Source organism: Triplophysa rosa, linkage group LG6 (assembly GCF_024868665.1).
Source record: "Triplophysa rosa linkage group LG6, Trosa_1v2, whole genome shotgun sequence".
Classification (NCBI taxonomy): Eukaryota; Metazoa; Chordata; class Actinopteri; order Cypriniformes; family Nemacheilidae; genus Triplophysa; species Triplophysa rosa.
The window spans coordinates 11,292,958-11,305,186 of NC_079895.1; the positions used below are offsets into that span (position 1 = coordinate 11,292,958).

Here is a 12,229-nt window from a genome sequence, read left to right on the forward strand (position 1 = left end):
AAAGGCAACATTACAATACCACTAGAGTACTTTTTTGCCAGATTAACATACATAATACAATACACACAATTAGTCAACTTACTTTATTATATACAGTATATGAATGGCAAACTACGCTACATTTCTTAGAAAGCATAAACTAGAATTTAAGGAAAGTTAATGTAGTCCGTGTTCAACACACACCGGCCCTTTAAATGTAAATCCACTGTTTGGGATTTACATGACGTCATTTCCTGAGGGAAAATTGCCACCCCGCAATCTTGCGGAGCAGGGAGAATATCAGAAACGCTTATCTACAAGAAAAAAATACGGTGCCGAAGCCAGACTGCGGCTTAGAAGATGGATAATTCAAGGCACAAAGTTGTTTTCTGATAAAAGGCGATGCTAAAGGACTCTTTCATTAGCGGAATATTGATAAATCTGCCGTAAGTATCGCTTTTGTCTCTGAACTACAAGTCAGCATCAACAAGTGGATTCGCGCCGCTCGAGCGTGAACGTCTCGAGTTCTTAGGTGGACGCTATTTAATGTACAACAAAGAACCTAAACCGACCGTAAATTAAATAAATCACGAGTGTGTAGACGTATTGTGAATGCTGGTTATTTGTGGCAATTAATGAATTCCTTTTATCTGTCGTTGCGATAGTAAAGGTTATTATTGCGTAGTTCAGCGAACAGGTGTCAGTGGAGTTCAGCTCGAGACTGTTTTTAACGGAAAATATTTCGCATCAAATCTGACAGCGAGTTTAAACACTCGAATATTTTCTCTCTTTGAAGGTCGTTTTCGGTGTTCCTGGACTGCTGTTATAACGTTAAAGGAAAACCGGCTAATCCATGATATAGCAATAGCGAGATCTTAGCGACTTGTTATTTGAGGAAGACGATCTAGTATTTGTGATAAGTGTTCATAAAAGTGTAGTTTAGGACTCATTTAACGTATAAATTATACCAATTAACACTGTTTTGGATAACAAATACCTCTCTTTAGAAACCATAATAACGTTAACGTAAACCGTCGAAACGAGGCGTTCGTGATATGACCTGTGGTTCATATGATTTTACTCCAAATTCCACAGTTAACTATATTTAAAATTCAAAATTTGTGGTCCATTTTCATAAAGAAATCTCTTGCTACAGTATCACTAACGTTACAGTTGCTACAGATAAACTAAAGTTACTATGTAAATGTACATTTTCATAAGGGTTGGCCTGAGTCTAACTGAGATGTTCTTTTGGCTGTTTCGTCCAGGCTGGAATAACAAATCTTCCTGATCATGCTCAGCTTTCTGCGCCGGACCCTGGGCCGTCGGTCCATCCGCAAACATGCAGAGAAAACTCGACTCCGGGAAGCCCAGCGAGCTACAACACACATCCCTGCTGCTGGAGATGCCAAGTCTGTCGTCACTTGCCGAGTGTCTTTGTTAGATGGCACAGATGTCAGTGTTGACTTGCCGGTGAGTTGCTTATTCCTTTTGGAAAGTGTGCATTTTGACTTAATGGAGTTAAAGTGCATTTTGACTTAATGGAGTTAAAGTGCATTTTGACTTAATGGAGTTGAGCTGCATCAGATGTTTACTCATGTTGGGTAAATGTTGTATTCCAGAAATATATGTGTTACTCTGGGGTTGGTGAGTGAGGTTCTTGACAGCTGCAGTGATAAATTGTGGTTTGGTTGTGGTTACTAGTGGTTTCACATCTTGAATTAAAAGTTGACCTTGATTTGATATAAACTCAGTTAAATCCACAGCCTGTGCTGTGACATGTCATGTCCTTGATCACTGAGTCACATATGATAAAGCAAGTTTTTGTAAATTGCTGTTAGAGTTTGTGTTCATATTACACAATCCTGTGAGAAGAATTGAGGGAAAGTAGTAAAGTCAAACCAGATGAGTGTCTCTAGTGATCACCAGAAATGTAGACTCATAATTTGGGCTTGTTGACACTCAATCGCCACATTGTAAGAGCTTTAGCTTGGCAGTTATGAAAACATTTGGGACTGGAGTAGAGTTCATTATTCAAATTCTGTGGCTCTTTACAGGCTAAGAGGGTGTTTCTGCAATTATATAGTTCAGTGCTCCATAAAAAAAACGTTTCTTCCCCAAACACAGTCCACCTGCACCACTTATTTATTACAAATAACACACATAGTTTAGTTTGCTGTGAAAAAACTAGCATATTCAAAATAGATTCAGAGGCTTTAAACCTGAACATCCATGAACTATGGACCAGGCTCTGTATTAATTTGTCAGAAGAATGAAATCATAATGACCTGGTTTATTCCTTCCCATTCCTAATCTGCCATGTGAAACTAAATAAAGATTCAGGATATGCCCTCAAGCCCAGGTGGCTTCTTAAGAAGAACATTCTTCTTATCTGACATATTTTTTCTTAAATTCTATTTTAAGAAAAAAGTTAGGAAAGGAAAAAAAATTCGGGAACAGTTCTTAAAAGTTTTTCTCAAGATTGATTTACAAAGCATATGTTATTTTATTCTTATGGAAAAAATGGAAATGATCTTAAGAAAATATTTAAAAACTTCTTAAGAAGGAACAATCTTATGAGGTTTCTATAATTAATCTCAAGAACAATATTTTATCTGAAGAACAGTTTCGTGAATCCGGCCCCAGGTGTCCAAGCAAACCAGATGTTTGTCTTTATGTTTACTGATTAGCCATAATGGCATCATCCCTCTTGTAGCATGTGGTCATTGGACTGTTTGAACAGTGAATTACTTGATCCCCTCTAAATACCTCTGTTTATGCTATGGGTGAGGAATTGTAATGACCTGACTCCTCCTGAATGTGTGGGCATGTTAGAGTTTAAGTGCCTGTTGTTGTAACTGATGAGTTAGGTCTCAGCGCTAGTTTGTTTGTTTTCCACATATGTATTTTTGGCTTTAAGCCAATCATTAAACAAATTTTGTGTCTAAGCTGTTGTTTTTGGTATTTTCGTGTTTCTTAGTTTCACCCTCAAGTGTGTTTATCTCTTCACAGCTTGTTTTATGTTGTTTGCTGTTGCTTTTGATTTCCGCTTTTGTTTATGTTGTTTGCTGTTGCTTTTGATTTCTGCTTTTGTTTATATCGTTTTTCATCTGGACAGTCCAATATAGCTGTCACTCAGTGGTTGGAAGTTCATGCTCTCTATAAAAATTAAAGGTCCAGCGTTAAATTTATTGGAGGATCTTTTGACAGTTATGCACGTATATTATTTTGCATTTCTGTGTTCAGATGTGTGTAAAGACCTTACACAATGAACTGTTATGTTTCTCTTACCTTAGAATGAGCTATTTCTATCTACATACAGCGCGGGTGATGGTGCCCATGCATGTTGCCATTTTAAGTTGTTTCTACAGTATCCCTAAGCAGACAAATTGCTCTCTGCATTTCATAAATACGTTATCTCATTCGCAGTGTTTCCCACAGGATTTTGAGAGACTGTAGCACTGATGACATCACACACTAATTAGCATATCTGTGACATCATCATGTCGTGTTTGCGTTTGGTCTAGTTTTGGCACTTGAAATCTGTTTCGCTTCTACTCTCTGATCACATTATATTGTATTTTAACACAACCGAATGTTGTTTTCACATATCATCTGTTCTGTTGTCAGACAAACAAGTATAAAAAGTTACTAAACATCTCATGTTTAATCCAGCCAGCTGTTACTTTAACTGAGAACGAGACGAGACAAGATTTTTAGACGTTTTTAAAGAAATCCTCAATGATGAAATATATTTCGGGGGAGAAAAGTCTTTTATTCACCTTAAAAACACAAAATGCAAAAAATGTAGGCATTATAAAATCATCTTGTACTTTATGAAACAAATTAAACTTCTATTTTAATCAAATTATATTATGCAGTAATAAACAATGTGTAAACGCTGCAAAATGTTTTGTCACAAACTCAACTGACAGGCAATAATTGCACAAAAATTAGGCTTTGTTTTCTTAACAGGTGCAGCTTTTAGTAAAGAGATGGGGTTGTTTTCTCTATGCTTTTTGCATAGTGCTCGTGTTAGCAGAGGTGACGATCATATCACACTGCCAATCCTCCTTCCTCCACTGACTGAACCCTCATAGCCTTCAGACAAACAGTTAAAACTACATAAACACATCATGTTTTATGCACATATGTAAGAGACAGATGATCCGTTTTTTAATAGGTTTGCCTGAAAATGTATTTAGAATAACGTAATGGCACTCCCAAAATGCTGCTGGCAGTGCGAACCGGCATAAACACTAGTGCTTAATGCGCTGCAGACGCAAGAGAAGGTTGAAACCCATACGTCTAGCGCGTGTTTACATTAGGGTTGCGCAGTTCTGGAAATTTACCAGTACATGTTAGATTTCAATCGGTTCAATAACAGAATTTTGCTTGTTTCGGTACTTGAAACACTGCTATTCCAAAGTTCACCGCTATGCGGCAGTATGCCACAGAACTGACGGAAAACCGGCAACATAGAAGAACAAGATGAATCGCTCTACAAGCACTTTTGCGATCATTTAAACTGAGACACTGTGAGTGATTTATTACAAATTCGGCTCTTTCTACTTTTGCTGAGAGATCTTTAGATTGTTTTACAGTGTAACGTATATTCTACATGCTGCGATGCGTCTGTACATCCCCATTCAACGGCATACATAGCATATATAACGGTATCGCTGTTCCAGACATCTCAGTTAGCTTACTAATAATCATGAAGTTCTCTTTCGCGTCTTGTATATGTTCTTATACTGTCAAATACACACGCTGTTATGTCAAAAACACAAAAGGTTCACATAAGCACAGTCAGAAAAAAGAAGTTGCCTTAAAGTGACAGTAACCTAATACATCTGTGTCACATATTAAAGAGAAAATTAAACTTTTGTAGCTTTATTTAGAGTCATTGCATATTTATTTTATACAGTGAAGACTGTGCAGTGTTTTATTTTTATTGATAATTCAGTTTTTATCTTGAATGCTACTGTTAAATAGACCTACTTGAAACATTTAATTGTTGTTGTTCAAAATTTTATTGTTCATATTTGTGGGATTATGATGATAAGTCTATATAACCAAAGCATTTTTCAGTAATACAGTGTAAAAGTGTAAAAATAAAATGGTGCTATATAAAATATAAAAATAATATATAAAATATGCATTAAAGCAGTTACAGCAGTTTCATTCAGTTTTCTTAATATTTTTTCAAATAATTTATTTTGGGGCTGGTTATTGATCACCTATGGTAACGATATTAACGGTATTAGATTCTGGTACAAAATGTGCACTTACACAAATGCTCCCAAATATATTTTGAGGTCGCACAGGTTAAATTTGGGTGCTTATGCGACTAAAACGGTTGAAATTTCGAGCCCAGCACTCCATCATGCCAATTGCGTGAGGATGAACGTGGCACGAGATCTCATCACACCCCATTAAATGCGAGTGATAGTTTTATTGTAGATCACGTATAGCGCAGACAGTTTGGCGCAAATTCAGAAATATGAGAAAATACACTGTTGCTGTTACACGGAGTTACAACTACAGAACACCACACCGTAGTGAGGGCGAGAGCGCACACACAGACTCACACCAAACGTAATTAGACTATGGACCGCCATAGTCTAATTAATGCAGGGCTGTACGTTAACTTTTTTTGCTCATAGCACTGGTGCTACAGAGGTTAAAGTTTTGTAGCACAGGCATAAATGTTGTAGCACAAGTATAAAATGTCTGTTGTCATCAAAAAATATGCAAGTGCAGTTCATCACATGAATAGGCAGGTAACATTGACATTAATAACACACAGGTGGATAAATTAGGACCATATAATTTTTAGTTTACCTAAATTTGTTTATTTTTTTAAGTTCTGTGTTTTTCATTTTACTATACAATAGTGGTATATTTGTTCACATAAATTACTTTAGTATACTATAGTATTTACTATAGAAAACTGCAGTAGAATTCCTAGATACCATAGTGTTTTTGAACCTTACTATTGTATACTACAGCGTTTACTAAAGTTTATTAATTTACTACAAGAGCGCTACAATTTTCTACAGCAAATACTATAGTACTCTACAGTATTTTTTCATCAGAGTGTTCAGGTTAACGGGACTTTTATTTTGACTTTTATTTGAGATTTAGTGTATATTTGACTATAGCTTTGAAATGGTCATGAAATATACTCTCAGAGAAACTATGGAGCTGAAGTTTATGTGTTCATGTCCTCATACAGTGCAGACGCTGACAAATCCACCAGCGTGTAGCACGGTAAGCTGTGAAGTTCATTCACTCAGACACGCAGAACAGCCAGATGACATATTTAACAGCATTCATTCCATGTCCGCGAGTCCGCATCTACTTATATGGATTCAATGCAGCCGGAAAACTCGCAAAATAGACTAAAACTATGTGAAATAGCTGATTGATTAATGTCACACACAAATAAGCACAACGACACACGCACTTCACACAAACATGCAGCTCTGTCTAATACACTTGACAAACTGCATCGCACGCATGCTACACTTGCAAATTTATTCTTGGTACAGACCAATTTTTTTACCTAACACGTGCAAATATTTGTCGCAGTGTACAGCCCTGTGATTAATGGGAAACACTGCATTCGGGAAAGAAGCAAAAACGTGACAACACCGTAATCCTCTCTCAGCCTTCATAGTGCTTTGAGAGGGAGGGGTGGAGTGAGCGGTTGGTTGCAGTTTACAACCTCACCACTAGATGCCCCTAAAAACTACACAATGGTTCTTTAATAGTTATTTTCTCTCAGACACTGGAAATTGTCTAAGTCATCTATCGTTTTGTTTGTCGTTAGAGCTTCCTGCTGTGGTAAACCGTATGCTACAGAGGAAGTTTATAAGCAAATAAAGGCTTGAATTTCTTCATCCATTATATCTACATTACAAATATCTCTTTTTGTGTATAGTCATACAAGTTTTAAATGATATGGATGTGAGAAAATGCTGACCGCATTTTTATTTTTGGAGGAACTATTTCCTTAAATTGACCTTTGTTTTTCCTCAGCCTGTTTATAAAGGACAGACTGTTTATCTTTCTGTTCTCCTCCCAGATTTCACTACTACGTTCATAAATTAAGCTGTGAAGAAAATCAAGTATTGCACCTCAGCAGAGAAAGAGACCGGGAAACCTGATTGTGCAGTGTTATGCTGCAGAAAAGGATGAAAGACAAAAAATATATAGTTACAGTCAACAAGCTTTACAAACATGCATTGACCATCTGCAGCATCTCCAGGGAAAAGCCTTTCAGGCAGTCTCCCATGGATACCCATAAATGCTGAATTGGTGTTTCACTGCCCAGGCTTCAAGTTAAATACTTTATTTCCTGGCTTGGCATGTATGTCCCATTGCTTTTGATTAAAGCATAGTCTAGCCTACAGAGAAGCTCAATGTGACAAATCCTGTGAACACACTAGGAGGGGGTCAAGATGGTAAATAAAAATGTCATTTTTTAACATATGTCTTCAAAGGCAAATAAATTTGGTCTGATTGAGAACATTGAGAGGAAGTGTTGGGAGCAACAGAATGCCAGCCTTTTTTTACACAGAGCGGCCTCCCATGGTTCAACGGATTAGGGCTGAATTTACTTGGATAAGCCCTCTATTCTATCTAAGGCATTTTCACACTAAAGCTTTCAGTACTTATCCAAGTTTGGTTTTTGATGGATGTAAAGGCTGTTTTCCATGACTTGCAGTCCTGCTGATTTGAGGTGAAAAGCTATTGATGAGATGCACTGAGTCTATTATTATTGCAATGCATGACAAATTGTGTATTTGTCATTGTGGCTTGTCTTTACAGAAATGGCATCATGTTTTCTTTGCATCTTTTGCAATTCATCTTTTGCAGTGCATCTATGCAAGCAGCAAGTTCAGTGTATTGTCAGATTGTACAGTGTGAACGGGGAGGGGGTACAATTGGATTCGGACCAGGCAGCCCAACTAAGTTTCTGTCCTGTTTGCTGAAGGAATGTAACTGCGCCTCCAAAGGCTGAATGTTGGCCTAGCAGGCTGGAAAACCTCAGATGAACAATGTGAGCCCTAAGCCTAGGGTTCACTCAAGTGCACAATGGATTCTTTGTCTGCATTCTTGTAGCTTACTGGGATGCTTTGTACGCTATGCCAACTCATTGGGGCCTCCATGAGTATCCGGTACTGTGTGCCCAGGCTGCAACTACACCCGCCTTCCCAACTTGAAGCACAACAGTTGGGTGAGTGGCTTGTGAGTCAGCGCTCTTTGGTTTCTACATTGATGTATTATTATGGGTATAGCTTTCCATATGCTCAGTTTTGGGTACTGTAAGAGGTTTGCTGATGTTTGACCCTGTCAGAGGTCTTAACACATAACTCATTTTGTTTTACATCGGTGCCCCCACAAACTCGACAGACTGACTTTTAATCACTTCTTTAATATCCAACCCTGTGAAATGTTTGACTATCTATTTGTCTTTTTGTTTGTCTCTGGTGGTCATAGCTCTGTTGTTTGTGATAGGCCAGACCATGGCTCATTGGCTTGGTAAGATAATGTAGAACTGTGGTTTGGAATCAGGCACAGTTGGAATCATGTTGTTGAGGCAATACCCACGGTTATCATGGTTACAAAAGAGGAGATTCATCTAGTTACAATAAACATGTTTGAAACCTTAAATAAAAGTGATGTTTGCGTAGATACATTTTCGTTCAAAAGCTTTTCCTGCAAACTAGACTTTAAATGATCTCTCTCTTTCTCTGCAGAAAAAAGCCAAAGGTGCAGAGCTGTTTGAGCAGATCATGTATCATCTGGATGTTGTAGAAAAGGATTACTTTGGCCTGCGTTTCATGGATTCAGCCCAAGTCCCGGTAAGGGCAAATTCAACACAGTGAATACAGAATGTGCTTTGATTTTTCATCTGAATTGACTGACACCGGGGACCTTTAATATTACATAACTCTTTCACCTATTTCACATTGCAAAATAAGGATGCTCCTCTCTATTTGTATAGAATTTCATACAGAGGGGTGTATTTCAAGTTGTGAAACAAGTGCTAAAATTAGACATTTGTCTTTAGACATCATTTCTCAGGGACTGTTGACCAGGTAGGGTTGGGAGGAGCATTCTCCCTTTAAAGTAGCAGCATGCTAAGATACGGTCTGATTCTACTGTTGTAAAATGCCAATCTGCATAACTCTGTGGTCTTTGTCATGTGGTATAATGCGATTTAAGCAGCTATAATTCAGGCTTGTATTACACTAAATGCAAAACTTTTATGTAACTAAGTAATTTTTGTAACTTTTGCAGTAGATGGAGCTGAAGCTAGTGTAGAGACCGGAGAGAGGGAGGGAGAAGCGTGTAAGGAATTTGTGGGAGAGTACATTGAGGCAGTCTATTCTTCCATCAACATGAGTGTCTCCCTCCCTTCCACCCTCCACATTGTTCATGCTTCACCTCAATACAGCAGCCCAGCTTAATAGACAAGACAGAAGTTTCTAGTGCATTGACACAAAAATGTGCTCCCTGTGTTAAATGGTGTCTGTTTATGAAATGTTACACCGGACGCAACAGGCGTCGCGTCGCATCCAGTGTGGACAACATTTTTAATTATAATGGGTTCTAATGCATTTCAAATGTCTTTTGTCATGTCGCGCCGGTCTTGTCCGGTGTAGACACAGTGTAACATTGCACATTTGACCTTGTCACTGATTTTATTTTATGGCATGCCAAATCTGCTTGCAGACTTAACTCATTAATTATCGATGTATTTAAAAATTACTTGTACAAAGTACTAAAAAGATTATTTATGCATATGTTTTAATTGATGTTTGTTGAATGTAGTCAGTGTTTGTTAAATGTAAGTAACGAATAAACAGCTGTATGTAAAATATTTGATACTATATTCAAACTAAAGGTTTTCTAAAAATGTGATGCATTTTATGCTCTTACATTTTACAGCATTGGCTTGATGTCACCAAAAGCATCAAGAAACAAGTCAAAAGTAAGTAAGAAGGCTGTTGCACATAGATGGCCAACTAGATTTGGGAACTGTTTGTATTTTTAGTTAGTCTTCCTGAGTGCTCTCAGAAATAAATGGAAGTTTAATAATTAACTGTCTGTGAAGTCCAGTTACTAATAAACCGTAAAAAGGAGACTGTATCTCGTTCCTTGCATGACATTCTTCCTCAAATTCTGTTCATATTATGCAATTTTAAGTGCTGTCTCTTGGAAACAACCTGTGCACCACCTAACACACATTTTGTAAGTCATATTTTGTGCTTTGTCTCGTTTTAGTTGGACCACCTTATTGCCTTCATATGAGAGTAAAGTTCTATTCCTCTGAACCCAACAATCTGCACGAGGAGTTAACAAGGTTTGTTGCATGCTTGTCATTTCATCAACACACTGCTCCGGGGGTACGTGTGTTCACTACTCTCTGGATGGGTTAAATGCAGAGGTCACATTTCGTTGCCTTGTACATGTGCAATGACAATAAATTGAATCTAAAATCTAAAAAAAAAATCTAAATCTAAAATCTAATTTTTATATAGTATTATTCATGCGTATATTTTCCTTATACTACTTCTCATAAATTATTTCCTGTAGATACCTCTTTGTACTACAGTTAAAGCAGGACATCCTCAGTGGCAAGTAAGTGTTTAGATTTATCATTAAAGGAAGTAAATGGTAATAAAATGGGCTTAAATGGTAATAAAAAAATGGTCATTTTTTTCTTTGTATATTTTTACAATAAAAGCTGTAAATTTCATTTGCACTGAAAAAACAAAATGAAACTCTGTCCCACTCATCTACCCTTACCAAATACTCAAGTTGCATTATGTATTTTATTTGTATTTGTAAAAGTTTTGTAAAGGCACATATTTCAGTGTAAACATTAAAGAATGCATATATAAACCTTAAATTTGTGAGAAATGTGGCTAAATATAAATTGTTTAAAATAGGTTAGAGTGCCCATTCGACACAGCAGTGGAGCTGGCTGCATACTCGATGCAGGGTAAGTATGAGTGCTGTTATTTTGTGTCACTTTAGTGATATATTCTTTTGATTTAGCGAAAATAAAGCTATAAAAATAATAGAAAAAACAAAATAAGAGTTTAATGTTTTAAAAAATCATGCATTCTCTGCTTAACTGCTTAACTGCTTAAACTTTATGTACTATGCTGTTTTAGTTTGTTGCACATTTGGCAGACTTTTTTGCCCGGAACGAATTAGATTGCATTTAATCATTTTTAGCAGTATGTTTTATTATTTGTGTTGCTAACACAACACTCTACCAACTGAGCTACAGGAGCACATAAGGGTTAAATTTAGAATTTTTGTTATTGTTTTTCAGTTTTGTTATTGTTATTGTTATGCAAAGGATAGGGACAGTTTTGAGCAAAATCTTCACTGGTTCTCAGGTTTTTATATAAATGAGGATGCTACATTCAGAGTGAAACTGCAAGGAAGCACATTTTAAATGAGGCATTTCATCATTCATTTATGTTTGATATCTTACCTTCCAGCTGAACTTGGTGATTATGACGCTGCCGAGCATGTACTTGACCTTGTGTCAGAATTCCGTTTCATGCCAAACCAGACGGAAGACATGGAAGTAGCTATCTTTAATGCTTGGAAGGAGTGCAGGTATAAATGAGTGAGCTTATTTTATAAAAAAAGTTATAGCCGCATGTAATGACTCCTCTTTAGATAGTTGTTAAAATGGAAATCTAAATGGAAAGCAGGCTGATGAATGTCAGTATGCAGGTCATCACCTCTAACTCTGTCTGGATATCTTCTATCTACTCAACCAAAGCTCTACTGTTGACCCTGACCTTTCTGTATGTGATTTATAACCTGTCACTCTGTACTTGACAAGCTGTAATGTACAGCAGATGTGGAGCACCTCAGGTTGACTCTGTAGCAAAGCAAAAGCACAGTTGCTGTCTTCTGCGTAGTTGCCACTGTAACTTTGGTTTTGCTCATTATTCATCAGTACAGTACCTTGTATAATGGGTCCTTCGCTTCAGATTATGTTTTGCCCTGTGTTACAGAGGCCAGACGCCGGCACAAGCTGAGATAAACTACCTGAACAAGGCCAAATGGCTGGAGATGTATGGGGTGGACATGCATATGGTCAAGGTACTCAAATCATTCATTCTCAAGCAGGTTTACTGCATTTAAAGCTTTAAAAGTAAGGATCCAGCTACATCCAGTTACTTATGTGTTCTTTATGACACCTCCT

At 37.2% G+C, this 12,229-nt stretch overlaps 1 protein-coding gene across 1 annotated transcript in view; it reads left to right on the top strand.

Moving 5' to 3' along the window:
• The first annotated feature begins 244 nt into the window (after positions 1-244).
• Positions 245-12,229, top strand: part of LOC130555446 (band 4.1-like protein 5) — a 32,975-nt gene continuing 20,990 nt past the window's right edge. Inside the window, exons 1-9 of the mRNA XM_057335664.1 lie at positions 245-425; positions 1,248-1,452; positions 8,748-8,852; positions 9,943-9,985; positions 10,279-10,357; positions 10,591-10,635; positions 10,947-10,999; positions 11,511-11,631; positions 12,039-12,126. Of these exons, the coding sequence (XP_057191647.1) occupies positions 1,273-1,452; positions 8,748-8,852; positions 9,943-9,985; positions 10,279-10,357; positions 10,591-10,635; positions 10,947-10,999; positions 11,511-11,631; positions 12,039-12,126 (714 nt within the window). The 5' untranslated portion in view covers positions 245-425; positions 1,248-1,272. The remainder of the gene's footprint in view (positions 426-1,247; positions 1,453-8,747; positions 8,853-9,942; positions 9,986-10,278; positions 10,358-10,590; positions 10,636-10,946; positions 11,000-11,510; positions 11,632-12,038; positions 12,127-12,229) is intronic.